General features: G+C 49.6%; 1 protein-coding gene across 3 annotated transcripts; it reads left to right on the top strand.

Annotated features, from left to right (window-relative positions):
- Positions 1-1538: 1538 nt before the first annotated feature.
- Positions 1539-20135, top strand: LOC144602725 (uncharacterized). Of its 3 annotated transcripts, none has more exons than XM_078415862.1 (9): positions 1539-1673; positions 1753-1803; positions 7239-7298; positions 9958-10035; positions 11645-11686; positions 12334-12396; positions 16244-16270; positions 17192-17281; positions 19512-20135. In XM_078415862.1, exons 1-8 carry the CDS (start codon positions 1634-1636, stop codon positions 17278-17280), a joined length of 450 nt encoding a protein of 149 aa, XP_078271988.1. In that variant the 5' UTR covers positions 1539-1633; the 3' UTR covers position 17281; positions 19512-20135. The 3 variants fall into 3 exon arrangements, with proteins under 3 accessions (XP_078271988.1, XP_078271987.1, XP_078271989.1); XM_078415861.1 differs by having other exon boundaries at positions 16232-16270; XM_078415863.1 differs by lacking the exon at positions 1753-1803 and having other exon boundaries at positions 1567-1673; positions 16232-16270.
- Positions 20136-21731: the final 1596 nt, after the last annotated feature.

Genomic DNA, 21731 nt, shown 5'->3' with positions numbered 1-21731 from the left:
AGATGACAGTCACACAGGCCAAGGGAGGTTCCCTGTTGAGATGGGTGGGGGGGGGGGGGGGGGGAGGGAACAAGGAAACCTGCTGTTTATAAGTGATGGGAGCAGAATTAGGCCATTCGGCCCATCAGGTCTACTGTGCCATGAATCATGGCTGATCTATCTCTCCCTCCAAACCCCATTCTCCTGCCTTCTCCCCATAACCGTGTACTGATCAAGAATCTATCTATTTCTGCTTTAAATATATCCACTGACTTGGCCTCCACAGCCGTCTGTGGCAAAGAATCCCACAGATTCACCACTCTCTGACTAAAGAAATTCCTCCTCATCTCCTTTGTGCAAAAACGTCCTTTAATTCTGAGGCTACCACCTCTAGTCCTAGACTCTCTCACTAGTGGAAACATCAGATCCACTCTATCCAAGCCTTTCACTATTCTGTACGTTTCAATGAGGTCCCCCCTCATTCTTCTAAACTCAAAGTTTCAAGGGTCAATGTTTCAAGATCAGTTTATTGTCGTGTGTACTAATTAAGGTTCAGTAAAATTCGATTTCTCATACAGCCATACTAAACAAAAAGCAACAAGCCACACAACGACATAAAAGTTAACATAAACATCCACCACAGCGGAATCCCCACATTCCTCACTGTGATGGAAGGCAATAAAGTCTAATATTCTTCCTCTTTATTCTCCCACGGTCGGGGGAATCGAACCATCTGCAGCCGGTGATCGAAGCTCACGCGTTGGGGCGTTCGACGCCCCCGCGTTGGGGCGATCAAACTTCCTGCGGCTTGGAGCTCCCGAATTCGGTCTCTAACCAGGGACCGCCAGCTCCACGATGTTAAGTCCCGCGGCTGGAGCTCCCGAAGTCGGTCCCCAGCAAGAGGCCGCCAACTCCTCGATGTTAGGCCGCAGTGCGGACGGAGATACAATACGGGAAAAAATCCCAACTCCATCGAGGTAAGAGATTAAAAGTAGTTTCCCCCCACCCCTCACATCAAACAAACTAAAGAACATTAAAAACATGCATTTAGCACATACTATCAAACAACAAAGAAGGAAGGGACAGGCAGACTGTTGGCAAGGCAGCCATTGCTGGCGCCACCCGGTGGTCCAGCGGGTACAGGCCCATTGCCAACTGATGCTCATCATAGGTTAACCCACTCATTCCTGGACCGCCGGTCGGCGGGGACTCAGTGGGCCGAAGGGCCTGTTTCCGTGCTGTATTTCCAACCGTGATAGAAGGCAGATCTGTTCAAGGCGAGAGGGGGAGGGAGGGAGGGATGGAGGGAGGTGGGATGGGATGGAGGGAGGGATGGTGGCTGTTGATTCATGCTTTGTTGTCACGGATAGAATTTGAAGCAGAGAATCTCAGCAGGACGGCGAAAACGAAACTATTTGTGGTCTGCCCCTCATTCTTCTAAACTCCTGGGTAGATTTGACGGCATGAAACGAAACTAGGTGTAAGCAGTTCACCTCTACGCACTTGGCTGAGTTCCAATTTCAGCGTGTGGTAAGTGTATAAAAAGTGCCAGCCATGATACGGAAACTGCAGAAGACTTGGCGACAAGAACACTGTGGCAAGAACCCGTAAGCACCGAGAAGACATCTGATTTAACTATCCGATCTTCCTCATCATGAAGGGAATATTTTTTGCTGCCCTTCTGATACCTCTTGGTGAGTTAACTTACTTTAGCTTGCCTCCACGTTAACTCGCATTACCCCGAAACTCTAACGTTGTTATTTCACTTTGCAGTGGGCTCGATGGACATCTTACCTCTGATTAGCTATTTCTCCGAACTGCAAGGTAATTTTTACTGCATTTTACGCATCACGCTGCCTCGGCAAGGCCAGCAGCACAATCAAGGACCATTCTCACCCCCGGCCACTCGCTCTCTTCCCCCCTCTCCCATCGGGCAAGAGGTGCAGAAGTGTGAAAACGCACAGCTCCAGATTCAGGGACAGTTTCTTCCCGGCTGTTATCAGGCAACTGAACCGTCCCACCACAACCAGAGAGCAGTGCTGAACTACTATCCACCTCATTGGTGACCCTCGGACTATCCTTGATCCGATTTTGCTGGCTTTACCTAGCACTAAACGTTATTCCCTTTATCATGTATGCGTACACTGTAAATGGCTCGATTGTAATTATGCATTGTCCTTCTGCTGACCGCATAGCACGCAACAAAAGCTTTCACTGTACCTCGGTACACGTGACAATAAACTAAACTGAATCAACCATTGAATCTAAATGCAGAAAGATGCATATTTTGTGTAGTCTGAAGGGTATCTATTGAAGTATTGAGATGTCAGTATTGTACCATGTTAACTCCCCTCCCACTCCCACACTGACCTCTCTGTCCTGGGCCTCCTAATTGTTCCTCCAATTTGACCAGCGCAAATTGGAGGAACAGCACCTCATATTTCGCTTGGGCAGCTCACACCCCAGCGGTATGAACGCTGAATTATCGAATTTTAAGTAACTTCCAACGACTGCCCTTCCCTCCCCTCCCCCCCCCCCCCCCCACCCCCTCCCCACTTTCCGCCTTCCTCCACCAAAGTTGTTAAACTAGTTCCATAGTTCACCACATTGTACCCCTCTTCAGATCACAACAACCATAGAGCTACCGGGCACCTGTGGTAATCTGTGGCCGGCCCTGATCTTTTTTCACCTCCAGCTCCCCACCCCCTCCCGCCCCCCACCACCCTACCTTCAGTCCGAAGAAGGGTCCCGACCCCATGGGGGTCGCATCTCCTTTCTCTCCACAGTTGCTGCCTGACCCGCTGAGTTACTCCAGCACTTAGAGTCAGAGTTACAGAGTCACAGAGCCTTACAGCATGGAAACAGGCCCTTCAGCCCCAAAAGTAATAGAACAGAGCAAGATAGACCACTCGGCCCTAAAAACCCTAATACGTCACGGCGCCATTTTAGTAGGCAGAAACTTGCAGAAACATTTAAAAAAACAAAAATCTGTGAATTGATATATGAGATATATTCTGCATTTTAATGGTATCATGACACATACTGTTCCCCCAAAAATCTGTGAATTGATAACTGAGATATATTCTGCATTTTAATGGTATCATCACACATACTGTTCCCCCAAAACACTGATTACACTACGAGAGGCAGAGCGAACGGCGGGTTTTGCTTACTAAAATGGCGGACGTAACGCTCCCAACATTTCAGGAGCAGTTAGACAGGTACATGGATAGGACAGGTTTGGAGGGGTATGGGCCAAATGCAGGCAGGTGGGAATAGTGTAGATGGGACATGTTGGCCGGTGTGGGCATGTTGGGCTGAAGACCCTATTTCCACACTGTATCACTCTATAGAAACATAGAAACATAGAAAATAGGTGCAGGAGTAGGCCATTCGGCCCTTCGAGCCTGCATTCGAGCCGCCATTCAATATGATCATGGCTGACCATCCAGCTCAGTATCCCGTAGCTGCCTTCTCTCCATACCCCTGATCCCTTTAGCAAAAGGGGCCACATCTAACTCCCTCTTAAATATAGCCAATGAACTGGCCTCAACTACCTTCTGTGGCAGAGAATTCCACAGACTCACCACTCTCTGTGTGAAGAAATGTTTTCTCATCTCGGTCCTAAAAGACTTCCCCCTTATCCTTAAGCTGTGACCCCTGGTTCTGGACTCCCCCAACATTGGGAACAATCTTCCTGCATCTAGCCTGTCCAACCCCTTAAGAATGTTATATGTTTCTATAAGATCCCCCCTCAGTCTTCTAAATTCCAGCGAGTACAAGCCCAGTCTATCCAGTCTTTCTTCATATGAAAGTCCCGCCATCCCAGGGATCAATCTGGTGAACCTTCTCTGTACTCCCTCTAAGGCAAGAATGTCTTTCCTCAGATTAGGAGACCAAAACTGCACACTATACTCCAGGTGCGGTCTCACCAAGGCCCTGTACAACTGCAGTAGAACCTCCCTGCTCCTAAACTCAAATCCTCTTGCTATGAATGCCAACATACCATTCGCTTTCTTCACTGCCTGCTGCACCTGCATGCTTGCTTTCAATGACTGGTGCACCATGACACCCAGGTCACGTTGCATCTCCCCTTCTCCTAATCGGTCACCATTCAGGTAATACTCTGCTTTCCTGTTCTTGCCGCCAAAGTGGATAACCTCACATCTGCCATGCATTTGCCCACTCGCCTAATCTATCCAAGTCACTCTGCAGCCTCCTAGTATCCTCCTCGCAGCTAACACTGCCACCCAGCTTCGTGTCATCCACAAACTTAGAGATGTTGCATTCAATTCCCTCAGCCTATCTGGCCCTGGGGATTTATCTGCCTTTAATCCATTTAAGTTACCTAACACCACTTCCCGACTAACCTGGATTTCCCTCAGTTCCTCCATCTCATTAGACCCCCGGTCCCCCGCTATTTCCGGCAGACGGTTTATGTCTTCCTTAGTGAAGACAGAACCAAAGTATTTGTTCAATTGGTCTGCCATCTCCTTGTTCCCTATGATCAATTCACCTGTTTCCGACTGCAAGGGACCTACATTTTTCTTAACTAATCTTTTTCTCTTCACATATCTATAAAAGCTTTTGCAGTCAGTTTTTATGTTCCTTGCCAGTTTTCCCTCATAATCTATTTTCCCTTTCCTAATTAAGCCCTTTGTCCTCCTCTGCTGGACTCTGAATTTCTCCCAGTCCTCTGGTATGCCACTTTTTCTGGCTAATCTGTATGCTTCATCTTTTGTTTTAATACTATCCTTGATTTCCCTTGTTAGCCACGGATGCACTACCTTTCCTGGTTTGTTCTTTTGCCAAACTGGGATGAACACTTGTTGTAGTTCATCCATGCGACCTTTAAATGCCTTCCATTGCATGTCCACCGTCAACCCTTTCAGCATCAATTGTCAGTCTATCTTGGACAATTCACGCCTCATACCCTCAAAGTTACCTTTCTTTAAGTTCAGAACACTTGTTTCTGTATTGACTTTGTCACTCTCCATCCTAATGAAGAACTCTACCATATTATGATCACTCTTGCCCAAGGGGCCTCGCACAACAAGACTGCTAACTAACCCTTCCTCATTACTCAATAACCCTTCCTCATTACTCAATAATGAGGAACTTTAGATAGTTCCTCAATATGACTCTCTGACTCTAATAGTACCATACAGGAATGGCCCTTCAGCCCACAATAGGTATAGTATTTGTTCCTGGGAGTCTGAAGACCAACTTAGGATACAATGCAAGCATTAAATGGAGCCATCACCAGGAGCGAATAAGTGGATTTTCCATTTTAAGACGTTCATAAGAACAAACTTGCTGATTAGATGTAGAGGCAAGGAACTGCAGGCGCTGGTTCACACAAAAGGACACAAAGTGCTGGAGTCAATCATCGTGTCAAGCAGCATCTCTGGGGAATGTGGATACGTGACGTTTTGGGTGGGGTCCCTTCTCCAGACAGTGTGGGGGTTGGTGGGGGGGGGGGGGGGGGGTGGGGGAGGGGGGGTGGGGGGAGGGGAGGGGAGGGGGAGGGGAGAAACCTGGAAGAGAAGAGGGGCAGCACTATTATGCCTCCTCTCCCCCTCCCCTTCCACCAACATTCCTTCCTCTAGCTTCACAATCCGAGGCTATTCACTGCTTTTGTCTCACACCTTCTGTCCTCTCACCTTGGGCCTTTGTCACTTTCTCTGTACCTCCTCTCTCACCTCCACCCAGGGACCCCTGTATTCCTTCCCACCCCTTCCCCTCACCTCTCTCTGTAAGCTTTCTCCCCTCCGCACCTTCAGTCTGAAGAAGGGCGGCATGATGGCGCAGCGGTAGAGTTGCTGCCTCACAGCGCCAGAGACCCTGGCTCGATCCTGACTATGCGTGCTTGTCTGTATGGAGTTTGTACGTTCTCCTTGTGGCCGCATGGGCTTTCTCCGGGTGCTCCGGTTTCCTCCCACTCTCCAAAGAAGTGCAGGTTTGCAGGTTAATTGGCTTCTGTAAATTGACCATTGTGGGTGTGCTGGAACTGATCTCCCGGTGGCTGAGCACTTCAACTCCCCCTCCCACTCCCAGTCTGACCTTTCTGTCATGGGCCTCCTCCAGTGCCATAGTGAGGCCCACCGGAAATTGGAGGAACAGCACCTCATATTTTGCCTGGGCAGCTTGCAGCCCAGTGGTATGAACATTGACTTCTCCAACTTTAGATAGTTCCTCTGTCCCTCTCTTCCCCTCCCCCTTCCCAGATCTCCCACTGTCATCCTGTCTCCACCTATATCCTTCCTTTGTCCCGCCCCCCTGACATCAGTCTGAAGAAGAGTTTCGACCCGAAACGTCACCCATTCCTTCTCTCCAGAGATGCTGCCTGACCTGCTGAGTTACTCCAGAATTTTGTGAATAAATACCTTCGATCTGTACCGGCATCTGCAGTTATTTTCTTACACTACGAGGTGATCGGCATGGACTCAGTGGGCCGCAGGGCCAGTTGCCATGCTGCATCTCTAAAGGGTCCCGACCCGAAACGTCACCTATCCAAGTTCTCCAGAGATGCTGCCTGATGCACTGAGTTCACAAGTTATAGGAGTAGAATTAGGCCATTCGGCCCATCGAGTCCACTCCGCCATTCAGTCATGGCTGATCTCTGCCTCCTAACCCCATTCTCCTGCCTTCTCCCCAGAACCCTTGACACCCATTCTAATCAAGTACCTGTCTATCTCTGCCTTAAAAATATCCACTGACTTGGCCTCCACAGCAATGAGTTCCACAGATTCACCACCCTCTGTCTAAAGAAGTTCCTTTTTAAAAGAGGGCCCCTTAATTCTGAGGCTGTGCCCTCTGGTCCTGGACTCTCCCTCTAGTGGAAACATCCTCTCCACATCCACTCTGTCCAGGCCTTTCAGTGTTCTGTACGTTTCAATGAGGTCCCCCCTCTTCCTTCTAAACTCCAGCGAGTTCAGGCCCAGTGCCGACAAACGCTCATCATAGGTTAACCCACTCATTCCTGGGATCGTCCTCGTAAACCTCCTCTGGACCCTCTCCAGAGCCAGCACATCCTTCCTCAGATATGGGGCCCAAAATGTGCTCACAATACTCCAAATCCGTCCAGACCAGCGCCTTATACAGCCTCGCCATTACATCCCTGTTTGTTGTGTCCCAGTAGTCTTGATGTCAATGGGAGCGTTGAAGTTCAGGGAGATACTCCAGCACTTTGTGTCTTTTTGTGTGTTGGATAGCCAGTGCCTCTTCCCCAAGCAGTGACAATCTATTTATATTCACAGGGTGCATCTTCACGACTCAATTGGACAGTCTAAACGCCTGTGCATCGAGCACTGATAAGGGTAAGTGTTATTTTTGGTGCCTGCGATTTCTGTGAGCAGACTGTCTCTCTGGCTGAACTTTGGCAAGCAGCAAAAACAAAAAAGGCAACTTCTGTGCAGAATGGCGGCACGGTGGCGCAGTGGCAGAGTTACTGCCTCACAGCGCCAGAGTCCCGGGTTCGATCCTGAGCTCGGGTGCATCACAGAATGCTGGAGTAACTCAGCGGGTCAGGCAACATCTATGGAGAGAAGGAATGGGTGACGTTTCGGGTCGAGATCCTTCTTCAGACTGATGTCAGGGGGGCGGGACAAAGGAAGGATATAGGTGGAGACAGGAAGACAATGGGAGAACTGGGAAGGGAGGGACAGAGGAACTATCTAAAGTTAGAGGACTCAATATTCCTCCTGAGCTTGGGTGCTGTCTGTAAGGAGTTTGCACGTTCTCCCCGTGACCTGCGTGTGTTTTCTCCCCGTGCTCCGGATTCCTCCCACACTCCAAAGGCGTCCCGGTTCGGGGGCTAATTGGCTTGGTATGAATGTAAATTGTCCCACGTGTGTGTAGGATAGTGTTAGTCTAGGGTGGGATATAAATAAACTATGAAGTGGTACAAACAAGAGATGGACTTTTAAGATGAGAACTAGCATTATGCTCTGCGATTTATCATATCATATCATATATGTACAGCCGGAAACAGGCCTTTTCGGCCCACCAAGTCCGTGCCGCCCAGCGATCCCCGTACATTAACACTATCCTACACCCACTAGGGACAATTTTTACATTTTACCCAGCCAATTAACCTACATACCTGTACGTCTTTGGAGTGTGTGAGGAAACCGAAGATCTCGGAGAAAACCCACGCAGGTCACGGGGAGAACGTACAATCTCCTTACAGTGCAGCACCCGTAGTCAGGATCGAACCTGAGTCTCCGGCGCTGCATTCGCTGTAAAGCAGCAACTCTACCGCTGCGCTCCGGCGCGGTGGCACTGCGGTAGAGTTGCTGCCTCACAGCGCCAGGGTCCCGGGTTCCATCCTGAGCTCAGGTGCTGTCTGTACGGAGTTTGCACGTTCTCCCTGTGAGCGGATTGGTGGGTTTCCTCCGGGTAAATGGTAAATGTTCCCTGACGTGTGTCGGGCAGCGCTAGTGTACGGGTGTGGCTGCTGTTTGGCGCGGTCTCGGTGGGCCGAAGGGACCGTTTCCACGCTCGACCTCCAAAGTCTAAAGTAAAGGATTAATCCAGTGAAAGAGGGCAGGGAAGGTTGACGAGGATGTTGCCAGGACTCGAGGGCCTGAGCTATAGGGAGAGGTCGGGCAGTCTAGGACTTTATTCCTTGGAGCGCAGGAGGATGAGGAATAATCTTCTAGAGGTGCATAAGATCATGAAGGGAATAGATAGGGTGGGTGCACAGTCTTTTACCCAGAGTAGGGGAACCAGGATCCAGAGGACATAGGTTTGAGAGAGGGGCAGGTTTAATAGGAATGTGAGGGGCAACCTTTTCACTCAGAGGCTGATGGCTACATGGAAAAAGCTGCCAGAAGAGGTAGTTGAGGCAAGTACCGTAACAGGGCGGCACGGTGGCGCAGCGGTAGAGCTGCTGCCTTACAGCGCGACCCATCCCGACTATGGGTGCTGTCTGTATGGAGTTTGCACGTTCGCCCCGTGACCTGCGAGGGTTTTCTCCGAGATCTTCGGTTTCCTCCCACACTCCAAAGACGTGCGGGTTTGTAGGTTAATTAGCTGGTGTGAATGTAAAATTGTTTCTCGTGTGTGTGTGTGTGTGTGTAGGATAGTGTTAGTGTGCGGGGATCGCTGGTCGGTGCGCACTCGGTGGGCCGAAGGGCCTGTTTCCGTGATGTATCTCTCAACTAAACTAAAGCAAACAACATTTAAACCCCCCCTAGAAATATGATATTCTTGTGTTTGAGGAGATAAGGTTTGATAAAGGGCCAGAAATGGAAATTTAACATTCCAGTGTTCAGTCACTCTGAAAAAGGGTCTCGACCCGAAACGTCACCCATTCCTTCTCTCCTGAGATGCTGCCTGACCCACTGAGTTACTCCAGATATTGTGTCTACCTTCGATTGAAACCAGCATCTGCAGTGTCTTTTCTAATGGTTTATTGAGAACTGATGGGGAAATGTAATAGGCAAGCTGAATATGCTGTATGGAATCAGATTCAGAATCAGAATAAGCCTTATTGCCATCCAAAAAGAACAAGTCTTTTGGACGAAATTCCATTACCCACAGTCCAACAACAAGAGCAATAAAAATGATGGAGATGGTAGTTCAGCACTGCTCTCTAACTGTTTTTATGTATATATATATTAGCAAAGTAGTAATTGGGCGGCACGGTGGCGCAGCGGTAGAGACCCAGGTTCGATCCTGAACACGGGTGCTGCCTGTACGGATTTTACACGTTCACCCCGTGACCGCGAGGGGGTTTTCTCCGTGTGCTCCGGTTTCCTCCCACATCCCAAAGACGTGCAGGTTTGTAAAAGTTTGGTAAGAATTGTAAATTGTCCCTTGTGTGCGTGTGTGTGTAGGATAGTGCTACTGTGTGGGGATCGCTGGTCGGCACGGACTCGGTGGGCCGAACGGCCTGCTTCCGAGCTGTATCTCCAAACTAAAAAGTATCTATTATTTTTCTTTGAAAATGGTCCAATGTTTTTTTCCCTACAGACTGTTACGTTCACGGAACTTTCATGCTGATGAAGGCGTGCATTAAACCTGCTCTGTTCAAGCTTTTCGATTATCTCGGTAAGTCGATCACAGCCAAACAGTCATAAGGTCACAAGCAATAGGAGTAGAATTAGGCCATTCGGCCCATCAGGTCTACTCTGCCATTCATTCATGGTTGATCCATCTCTCCCTCCTAACCCCATTGCCCTGCCTTCTCCCCAGAACCTCTGGCACCTGCACTAATCAAGAATCTGCCTATCTCTTCCTTAAAAATATCCACTGACTTGCCTTCTGTGCCAACTAATTCCACAGCTTCACCTCCCTCTGATTAAAGAAATTTCTCCTAATCTCTCTAACAGAACGTCCTTAAATTCTCAGGCGATGACCTCTAGTCCTAGACTCTCCCACCAGTGGAAACATCCTCTCCACATCCACTCTATCCAGTCCTTTCAGCATTCTGTACGTTTCAACGAGGTCCCCCCCGTCCTTCTTTCTGACAAACGCTCACCACAGATGAACCCACTCATTCCTGGGATCATTCCTTGGATCAAACCTCCTCTGGACCCTCTCCAGAGCCAGCACATCATTCCTCAGATAAGGGGCCCGAAAATTGCTCGCAATACTCCAAATGCGGTCTTACCGTTGCCTGATGGAGTCTCAGCATTACAAGCCCTCGAGAACAACAGGGAAGGACTAATGAGATGTTGTAAGTAGACACAGAGTGCTGGAGCAACTCAGCGGGTCGGGCAGCATCTCTGTAGAGAAGGATGGCTGAGACTGAAAGTAGATTGGACGGAGCTGGAGGTTGGGAAAGGCCGGAACAAATCAGTGGTAAGGAGGACAGTGTAAGAGTAGAGTTGAAGACAGTGGGAGAACTGGGAAGGGGGAGGGGAAGAGAGGGACAGAGGAACTATCTAAAGTTGCAGAAGTCAATGTTCATACCACTGGGCTGCAAGCTGCCCAAGCGAAATATGAAGTGCTGTTCCTCCACTTTCCAGTGGGCCTCACTATGGCACTGGAGGAGGCCCATGACAGAAAGGTCAGACTGGGAGTGGGAGGGGGAGTTGAAGTGCTGAGCCACCAGGAGATCAGGTTGGTTGAGGCGGACTGAGCAGAGGCGTTGAGCGAAACGTTCGCCGAGCCTGCGTTTAGTCTCGCCGATGTAGAGACGTTGACATCTGGAACAGCGGATGCAATAGAGGAGGAGGAGGTGCAGGTGAACCTTTGCCTCATCGGTCCATCGTTGGCTGGGGAAGAGGATATAACGAAGAGATACAGGGATGCAAAGAGTGGAACTAGTAGAACGATTAGGATGGGGGGGGGGGGGGAGAGGGAAAATGCAAGGGTTACTTGAAATGAGATCAATCAACATGCAGACCGCTGGATAAGCACAAATTGCTGGAATAACTCAGCGGGACGGGCAGCATCTCTGGGATAAAGGAATTGGTGACGTTTTGGGTCGAGACCCTTCCTCAGACTGAGAGAGACAGGGGAGAGGGGATTGGGGAGATATGGACGGCATGGGAAAAAGAACCATAGAGTCTACAGCACAGAAACAGGCCCTTCAACCCACTGCCTCAATGCTAGCCTGCACGGATGAGAACAGTGCAGCAGAGGAACCAGTTCTTTGAAATAAGGCGGGCGGCAAAGTCTCATCGCATATGTGCCTTGTTTATCTCTTTTACAGATGACCCTGATGATCGTGTCCTGACTAGCAAAACCGTTCATGGTGAGTTCAGTGCATGTTCATTAGATCTAGGAGTAGAATTAGGCCATTCAGCCCATCGAGTCTACTCCGCCATTCAATCATGGCTGATCTATCTCTCCCTCTCAACCCCATTCTCCTGCCTTCTCCCCGTAACCCCTGACAGCCTTGATGAACGGGTGCTACGGTTCCCCCCCACATCCAGAAGACGTGCGGGTTTGTAGGCTAAGTGCCCCCCCTCCCCACCCCCGGTGAATTGCCCCTAATGCCTATGGACTGGACATTGGGATAGAAGTGGTCGGCACGATGGCGCAGCGGCAGAGTTGCTGCCTCACAGCGCCAGAGACCCGGGTTCGATCCCGACTGCGGGGACTGTCTGCATGGAGTTTGCCCCGTGACCTGCGTAGGTTTTCCCCGGGTTTCCTCCCAAACTCCAAAGGCGTGCAAGTTTGTAGGCTAATTGGCTTTGGTTCAAATGGTATATTGTCCCTGGTGTATGGGATAGTGCTCGTGTACGGGGATTGCTGGTCGGCATGGACTCATTGGGCCGAAGGGCCTGTTTCCACGCTGTATCTCTAAGCTAAAGCATGGTGGGCTGACATGCCTGCTTTCCTGCTATATTTGATGGTGCTTGATGCTTTAAGAATCACCTTTCTTCTTTATATGTGCAGATGTTTTTCAGTGCTCAATAGATCGGTCTGTTGATGAAGTGAAACCCTGCATTGATGATGATGGTAAGAACGTTGTTTTCGCAGAAGTGTTTAATGAACAGAAACATAGAAACATAGACAATAGGTGCAGGAGGAGGCCATTCGGCCGTTCTAGCCTGTACGCACCGCCATTCATTGTGATCATGGCTGATCAACCCAAGCGGTCCGTCCTCATCCGTCGGTCTTCCAATGTCCTTCCCCCTCCCCTCACGGCGATCCTCCTTTGTTCCTTTTCCCCCGGCAGCAACGTTCCTTATCCCCACGCGGTCCGTCCTCATCCGTCGGTCGGCGCCGCCATTGACCGCCTGCCGACCTCTCCGACACAGAGACACAGAGACACAGAGACACAGAGTCACAGAGACACAGAGCGACAGAGACACAGAGACACAGAGACACAGAGACACAGAGACACAGAGACACAGAGACACAGAGACACAGAGACACAGAGAGACACAGTCACAGAGACACAGAGACACAGAGACACAGAGACACAGAGACACAGAGACACAGAGACACAGAGACACAGAGACACAGAGACACTGAGACACTGAGACACTGAGACACAGAGAGACACAGTCACAGAGACACAGAGACACAGAGACACAGAGACACAGAGAGACACAGTCACAGAGACACAGAGACACAGAGACACAGAGACACAGAGAGACACAGTCACAGAGACACAGAGACACAGAGACACAGAGACAGAGACACAGAGACACAGAGACACAGAGAGACACAGAGACACAGAGACACAGAGACACAGAGACACAGAGACACAGAGACAGAGACACAGAGACACAGAGACACAGAGAGACACAGTCACAGAGACACTGAGACACAGAGAGACACAGTCACAGAGACACAGAGACACAGAGACACAGAGAGACAGAGAGACACAGAGACACAGAGACAGAGAGACACAGAGACACAGAGAGACAGGGACACAGAGACACAGGGACACAGAGACACAGAGACACAGAGACAGAGAGACACAGAGACACAGAGACAGAGAGACACAGAGACACAGAGACACAGAGAGACAGAGAGACACAGGGACACAGAGACAGAGAGACACAGAGACACAGAGAGACAGGGACACAGAGACACAGGGACACAGAGACACAGAGACACAGAGACACAGAGACACAGAGACACAGAGACACAGAGACAGAGAGACACAGAGACACAGAGAGACAGGGACACAGAGACACAGAGACACAGAGAGACAGGGACACAGAGACACAGAGACACAGAGACACAGAGACACAGAGACACAGAGACACAGAGACACAGAGACACAGAGAGACACAGGGACACAGAGACAGAGAGACACAGAGACACAGAGAGACAGGGACACAGAGACACAGAGACACAGAGACACAGAGAGACAGGGACACAGAGAGACACAGTCACAGAGACACAGAGAGACACAGGGACACAGAGACAGAGAGACACAGAGACACAGAGAGACACAGAGACACAGAGACACAGAGACACAGGGACACAGAGACACAGTCACAGGGACACAGAGATACAGAGTCACGTAGTCATTGCCAGAGCCATAGAGCCTGAAAGTCACAGAGTTTTAGAGTCGCAGAGTCACAGAGATTCTGTGCGTCCACTCAATCTATTCCTCTCATGATTTTATACATCTCTATAAGATCACCCCTCACCCTCCTGTGCTCTAAGGATTAGAGTCCTATTGACGCACCACACTCACATACACACACATAGAAACAAACAAACAAACAAACAAACAGTAATAGTTGAAAAAGACAAAACCAGTGCCCCCAAGTCTATGTAGCCCAGAGCTTATTTGGAGGTTGTGGTGTTCAATAGCCTGATGGCTGCTGGGAAGAAGCCGTTCCTGAACCTGGACGTGACAGTTTTCAGGCTCCTGTACCTTCTTCCCGATGGCAGGGGTGAGATGAGAGTGTGGCCAGGGTGGTGTGGGGTCTCTGGTGATGCTGGCTGCCATTTTGAGGCATGGACTGCTGATGGTGGGGGATGTCAGTACCCGTGATGGACTGGGCAGTGCTCATCGCTTTCTTGCTGTCTTCATCGCTGCTGGGCTTTCGAGTTTCCAAGGGGGCGGCACGGTGGCGCAGCGGGTAGAGCTGCTGCCTTACAGCGCCTGAGACCCGGGTTTCATCGCGACCACGGGTGGCTTGTCTGTACGGAGTTTGTACGTTGTCCCCGGGACCCGTGTGGGCTTTCTCCAGGAAGCTCTGGTTTCCTCCCAAAACTCCAAAGACGTGCAGGTTTGTAGGTTAATTGCCTTTTGATACAATTGGAAATTGTCCCTGGTGTGTGTGTGTGTGTGTGTGGGGGATGGTGTAAGTGTACTGGGATCGCTGGACAGCATAGACTCAGTGGGCCGAAAGTCCGCTTTCCCCCACTGTGTCTTGTAATCTGAAGTCTAAACATTATTCCCTTTATCCTGTATCTGTACACTGTGGCAATAAACCAAACTACAGTCTAAGAATAAAGGGGAGGCCATTTAAAACTGGGGTGAGAAAAAACCTTTTTCCCCCAGAGAGTCGTGAATTTGTGGAATTCTCTGCCACAGAGGGCAGTGGAGGCCAATTCACTGGAGTACTATGTGCAGTTTTGGTCTCCAAATTTGAGGAAGGATATTCTTGTTATTGAGGGCGTGCAGTGTAGGTTTACTAGGTTAATTCCCGGAATGGCGGGACTATCGTATGTTGAAAGACTGGATCGGCTAGGCTTGTATCAAGTCAAGTCAAGTTTATTTGACACTGGAATTTAGAAGGATGAGAGGGGATCTTATCGAAACATATGATTATTAAGGGGTTGGACACATTAGAGGCAGGAAACATGTTCCCAATGTTGGGGGAGTTCAGAACCAGGGGCCGCAGTTTAAGAATAAGGGGTGGGTCATTTGGAACGGAGATGAGGAAAAACTTTTTCAGTCAGAGAGTTGTAAATCTGTGGAATTCACTGCCTCAGAAGGCAGTGGAGGCCAAGTCTCTGAATGCATTCAAGAGAGAGCTAGATAGAGCTCTTAAGGATAGCGGAGTCAGGGGGTATGGGGAGAAGGCAGGAACGGGGTACTGATTGAGAATGATCAGCCATGATCACATTGAATGGTGGTGCTGGCTCAAAGGGCCGAATGGCCTCCTCCTGCACCTATTGTCTATTGTCTAATGTCTATGGATTTAAAAGAGAGTTAGATAGAGCTCGAGGGGCTAGCGGAATCAAGGGATGGGTTACTGATTGTGGATGATCAGCCATGATCATAATGAATGGCGGTGCTGGCTTGAAGGGCCAAATGGCCTCCTCCTGCACCTATTTCCCATGTTTCTCTATGTTTGAACTGAACTAAACCAAACCAGGCCATGATGCAACCAGTCAATATGTGCTTTACCCATGTAGATGTTCAAGAGAGTTCTCCCTGACATACCACGGTGGTTTCATATACTCCTCTCAATTCATTCCACATCCTCACGGTTCCTCGTGATCAACCTGCCCTGAACTGTAACTGATTTTTCAACTGTTCAAGTCAAGTCAAGTCAAGTCAATTTTATTTGTGTAGCACATTTAATAACAACCCACGTTGACCAAAGTGCCGTACATCAGTTCAGGTACTAATAACGAACATACAATGGTACACAAACATAACAGCACATACATAAACAGTTCACAGCGCCCCCTCAGAGGGCCTCAAACGCTAGGGAGTAGGAATAGGGTTTGAGCCTGGACTTAAAGGAGTCGATGGAGGGGGCAGTTCTGATGGGGAGAGGGATCAAAGGGAACTGATTTTTCAACTGTTGGAATAACCTGCCTTTTTTTTGTGTCATTTTCCCTTCTGTACATGATACCATCTGATCACAAGGAACCACTGAAGGCGATGACGAAGACTATCTTTTTATTGGTAAGCACTGACTCAAGTCTCTGAAACCTCTGCTTCCTGTAACGTTTTGGTTCTAGCTTCATGTTTATTGTGGCCTCTACTACCAGGATACAGTGTAGAGCTGTTTGGTCGGTTGGTCGAATTAGTTTGGAAGGTACAGCAGGAAAGCACGCCCTTCGGCCCAACCGAGTCCACGCTGATCATCGATCACCCGTTCACACACGAGTTCCACGTTATCCCACTTTCTCATCCATTCCTGATACACTGGGGGCAACATAACCTACAAACCCACACGGCTTTGTGATGTGGGGGAAAACTAGAGCACCTGGAGGAATCCCACGCCGTCACAGTCGTGGACGGAGCTGTTCTCTGCCTCAGAAGGCAGTGGAGGCCAATTCTCTGAATGCATTCAAGAGAGAGCTAGATAGAGCTCTTAATGATAGCGGAGTCAGGGGGTATGGGGAGAAGGCAGGAACGGGGTACTGATTGAGAATGATCAGCCATGATCACATTGAATGGCGGTGCGTACAGGCTCGAAGGGCCGAATGGCCTCCTCCTTTCTATTGTCTATTGTCTATTGTCAAACCAAGCTGAGATGCACCTTTCTACGGTGCATCTGTAGAAGTTGGTGAGAGTTGTCGTGAATGAGTGCTGGACTGGGGAACAAGATGGGTGGGTAGTGGGGGGGGGGGGGGGAGGGTGTGTGGGGGGGGGGGGGTGGATGAGTTGGCACTCTTAGTGGCTGCGTGAGGCTGCGTCTACAATGTGTTTCAAAACTGCACGGGAAAGGGTCTCAACACGAAACGTCACCCGTTCCTTCACTCCAGAGATGCTGCCTGTTCCGGGTTTTTGTGATCACCATTGAAAGATGGATGACATTCATTGTGTTGGATTCCCTCGGCTTCTGCAATGACTCTTTCTCTTATTTCACACCTGCTGTAGATGTGCTCACGTGCTTCTTCAAAACCTTCACCTCCGCATTGAAACAATGTCGGGCGGTTCAACACAATCGTACGACGGATGAACTGTAAGGTAATGTGTACCTGGTCCAATGTCATGTCACTACAAGCGTTTATATACTAAAACTCTCCTTTGTTTGTTTGTTTGTTTGTTCCTGAACGAAAACGGTACACGATAGCGTGACAACTTTAGGCCAACCTCACTCATCGTCGTCCCTTTGGTGCTAATGGAAGAAGTTTCATTGAAATCGGTGTTATGTTTTTAAAGTTATTCACATTTTAAAGTTTAAATCTATCTCACAGGGAGGGAGGGGGAGGGAGGGAGGGGAGGAAGGGAGGGAGGGGGAGGAAGGGAGGGAGGGGAGGAGGAAGGATAAGGGGGGAGGGGAAGTGGGGAGGGGGAGGGGGGGAGGGGAGGGGTAGTTGGGGAGAGGGGGAGGGGGGTGAGGTGGAGGAATTGGGAGGGGAGAGGGCAGAGGAGGGAGGGGGGAGAGGGGAGGGGAGGGGGAGAGGGAGAGGGTTCTGTACCAATGTAGGAGAGGTTTCGGTCTAGTTTTTTACTAAAATTACATTTTAGCTTGAAAAGGTTTACAGAGAATATTTACGAGGATGCTGCCAAGACTCGATGGCCTGTGCTATAAGGCGAGGTTGGGCAGGCTAGGACTTTATTCCTTGGACCGCAGGAGGATGAGGGATGATCTTATAGAGGTGTACAAAATCATGAAAGGAATAGATTTTGTAAACGCACAGAGAGACTCTTGCCCAGAGAGAGGGGATCGAGAACCCGGGGGGGGGGGGGGGGGGGGGGGGGGGGGGCATAGGACTAAGATAAGGGGAGAAGGATTTAATAGGAACATGAGGAGTAATTTCTTCACACAAAGGGTGGGTGGTATATGGAACGAGCAGGTACTATTGCAATGTTTAAGAAGCATTTAAGAAGCAGTTTCCTCCCAGCTGTTATCAGGCAACTGCATCATTCTACTGCACCAGAGAGCAGTGCTAAACTACTATCTACCTCATTGGTGACCCTCGGACTATCCTTGATCGGACTTTGCTGGCTTTACCTAGCACTAAACTTTATTCCCTTATTATGTATCTGTACACTGTAAATGGATCGATTGTAATCATGTCAAGGCAGATTACTATCTGAATGGCGGATGCATGGCAAATGCAGTTTAATGTGGATAAATAAGTGTGAGGTTATCCACTTTGGTGGTAAGAATAGGAAGGCAGATTATTATCTGAATGGTGTCAAGTTAGGAAAAGGGGACGTACAAGAGATCTGGGTGTCCTAATGCATCAGTCACTGAAAGGAAGCATGCAGGTACAGCAGGCAGTGAAGAAAGCCAATGGAATGTTGGCCTTCGTAACAAGAGGAGTTGAGTATAGGAGCAAAGAGGTCCTTCTGCAGTTGTACAGGGCCCTAGTGAGACCACACCTGACGTGCTGTGTGCAGTTTTGGTCTCCAAATTTGAGGAAGGACATTCTTGCTATTGAGGGAGAGCAGCGAAGGTTCACTAGGTTAATTCCAGGGATGGTGGGACTGTCGTACGTTGAAAGACTGGAGCGACTGGGCTTGTATACACTGGAATTTAGAAGGACGAGAGGGGATCTTATTGAAGCCTATAAGATTATTAAGGGATTGGACATGCTAGAGGCAGGAAACATGTTCCAAATGTTGGGGGAGTCCAGAACCAGAGGCCACATTTAGAACGGAGATGAGGAAAAAAAAATTCACTCAGAGAGTTGTAAATCTGTGGAATTCTCCGTCTCAGAAGGCAGTGGAGGCCAATTCTCAGGATGCTTTCAAGAGAGAGTTAGATGGAGCTCTTAAGGATAGGGGAGTCAGGGGGTATGGGGAGAAGGCAGGAACGGGGTACTGATTGTGAATGATCAGCCATGATCACATTGAATGGCGGTGCTGGCTCGAAGGGCCGAATGGCCTCCTCCTGCACCTATTGTCTATTGTCTATTGTCCTGCTGACTAGATATCACGCAACAAAAGCTGTTCACTGCACCTCGGTGCTCGTGACAATAAACTAAGCTAAAACTAAACTAAATTAAACTAAACCGGACGGGTACATGAATGGGACATGGGTTTATAGTGGGAGGGGCTGTGAGTGATGTCAGGCAGCAACTCTACCACTGCACCCGGGCACAACAGGTGTTGCATGTCCTGCGGTTGCAGGGCAGGTTACCTGGGGAGGAGGTGGTTTGGGTGGGAAGGGATGAGTTAACCGGGGAGGTGCATAGACATCAGGATGTACCATGGCAATAATATTTCTTTACTTTTCTGTGAACAGGCTGCCTTGCAGGACCATTGCCAAAGCTGCAACTCCTTCCTCTTGGGCACGAGGCTGCTTTGTGATCATCCAATTCCCCCCGAAAACAACCTGAAATCAAGGAATATGGGGAGAAGGCAGGCACGGGTTACTGATTGTGGATGATCAGCCGTGATCACAAAGAATGGCAGTGCTGGCTCGAAGGGCCAAATGGCCTCCTCCTGCACCTGTTTTCTATGTTTTCTGTGTTTTCTATCCATCCATCCCTCCCTCCCTTCTTCCAGCACATTTAACCAACTCTCTCCACCTCCCTCCCCTCTCCCTCCCTCCCCGCTCCCCCCCTCCCTCCCTCCCCGCTCCCTACCTCCCTTCCCTCGCTCCCCTCTCCCTCCCTTTCCCTCCCTCCCCTCTTCCACTACACTCCCCCAACTCTCTCTGACCCCCCCAGCCCCCCGCAATGCCGCTCTCTCCCCAGTTTAACCCTGCGGCTCGACTATAACTCGTGGAAAATGCCGACTCCTCTGATAAGGATCTGCAAAGTTAGATGTTTCTGCATCTTGTTTCCTGACCCGTTCGTGTTTGTAAAGCCTTTAGTTTTTCCCAACTCGCCCTGTTTGCCAAAACCTGCTGCCTTCCAATTAGAAGTGACAATAAAATTTGATTTTCCACGATTGGTGCTTTCATTCGATGCCAAAACGCGTTTAGTGATTACAGCGGGAAACAGGCGGTCCGGCCCAACGAGCCCGTGCCGACCAGCGATCCCCCGTTACAAACATTAGTTCTATGTTGTCCCACTTTCTCAGCCACTCCCGACACACCAGGGGCAAATTACGATACGATACGACACGGCAGAACTTTATTTATCCCAATTGATCTGCCAACGGTCATAAAACACAACAAGATACACGAAACATGAAATTAAAGTGATGATTGGGGACGTGCAAAGATTAGGGAGTCAAGTCAAGTCAAGTCAATTTTTATTTGTGTAGCACATTTAAAAACAACCCACGTTGACCAAAGTGCTGTACATCAGTTCAGGTACTAAGAACGAACATACAATGGCACACAAACATAACAGCACATACATAAACAGTTCACAGCGCCCCCTCAGAGGGCCTCAAACGCTAGGGAGTAGAAATAGGTTTTGAGCCTGGACTTAAAGGAGTGGATGGAGGGGGCAGTTCTGATGGGGAGAGGGATGCTGTTCCACAGTCTAGGAGCTGCAACCGCAAAAGCGCGGTCACCCCTGAGCTTAAGCCCAGACCGCGGGATAGTCAGTAGCCCCAAGTCGGCCGACCTGAGGGACCTGGAGATAGAGTGGTGGGTTAGAAGATTTTTGATATCCGGGGGGGGGGGGGGGGGGGGAGCCAGCCAGTTTAGGGCTTTGTATGTGAATAGGAGGAGCTTGAAGTTGATTCTGTACCGTACTGGGAGCCAGTGGAGAGAGGCCAGAATCGGGGTGATGTGGTCCCTTTTACGGATACCCGTCAGGAGTCTCGCTGCGGCGTTTTGGACCGATTGCAGGCGGGACAGGGATGATTGGCTGATCCCAGTGTGTAGTGAGTTGCACTAGTCTAGGCGGGAGGAGATGAATGCGTGGATGATTTTTTCAATGTCGTCGAATTGGAGGAATGGTTTGATTTTAGCTATGGTACGAAGCTGGAAGAAGCTGGCTTTTACCACAGCGTTGACTTGGTTGTCAAACTTTCATGCAGAGTCAAATATCACGCCATGGTTTTTGACATGTGGTTTGACTATCAGGGAGGATAGGCTTCCAAAGCTGCCTGTTATTGTTTTGTTGGAGTGGGGGGAGGGGGAGGGGGGGATAGGATTACCTCAGACTTGCTCTCGTTTAGTTGAAGGAAGTTCTGTGCTGAAGGAAGAGGGTGGGGGGGGGGGGGGGAAGGGGGGGGGGGGGGTAGATTCAATATACCCCACGACAGAAGGCCAATTAACCTACAAACCCAACATTTAATTTAGTTTAGTTTAATTCAGTTTATTTTAGCTTAGTTTAGTGTAGTGATACAGAACCCAAACAGGCCCTTTGGCTCACCGAGTCCACGCCGACCAGCGTTCAATTTACAAGCTTCCCCAAAGCCAGTTAGCCTACCAACCTGCACGTCTTTGGAGGGTGGGAGTAAACCGGAGCACCCGGACAAAACCAAACACGGTCAGGGGGAGAACGTACAAACTTCTCGCAGACAGCGCCCATGGTCAGGGTCGCTGTGAGCCAGCAACTCT

The sequence above is a fragment of the Rhinoraja longicauda genome, chromosome 19 (assembly GCF_053455715.1).
Source record: "Rhinoraja longicauda isolate Sanriku21f chromosome 19, sRhiLon1.1, whole genome shotgun sequence".
Lineage (NCBI taxonomy): Eukaryota > Metazoa > Chordata > Chondrichthyes > Rajiformes > Arhynchobatidae > Rhinoraja > Rhinoraja longicauda.
The sequence above is the reverse complement of the archived record's forward strand: the minus strand, read 5'-3'. Positions and strand labels throughout refer to the sequence as shown.

Excerpts from the sequence above, each read along its gene's own strand:
- LOC144602725 (XM_078415861.1), top strand. The coding sequence starts at position 1,634 with ATGAAGGGAATATTTTTTGCTGCCCTTCTGATACCTCTTG. Across the intron at positions 1,804-7,238 it reads CTATTTCTCCGAACTGCAAG|GGTGCATCTTCACGACTCAA; the intron begins GTAATTTTTACT and ends TTATATTCACAG. Across the intron at positions 7,299-9,957 it reads TGCATCGAGCACTGATAAGG|ACTGTTACGTTCACGGAACT; the intron begins GTAAGTGTTATT and ends TTTTCCCTACAG.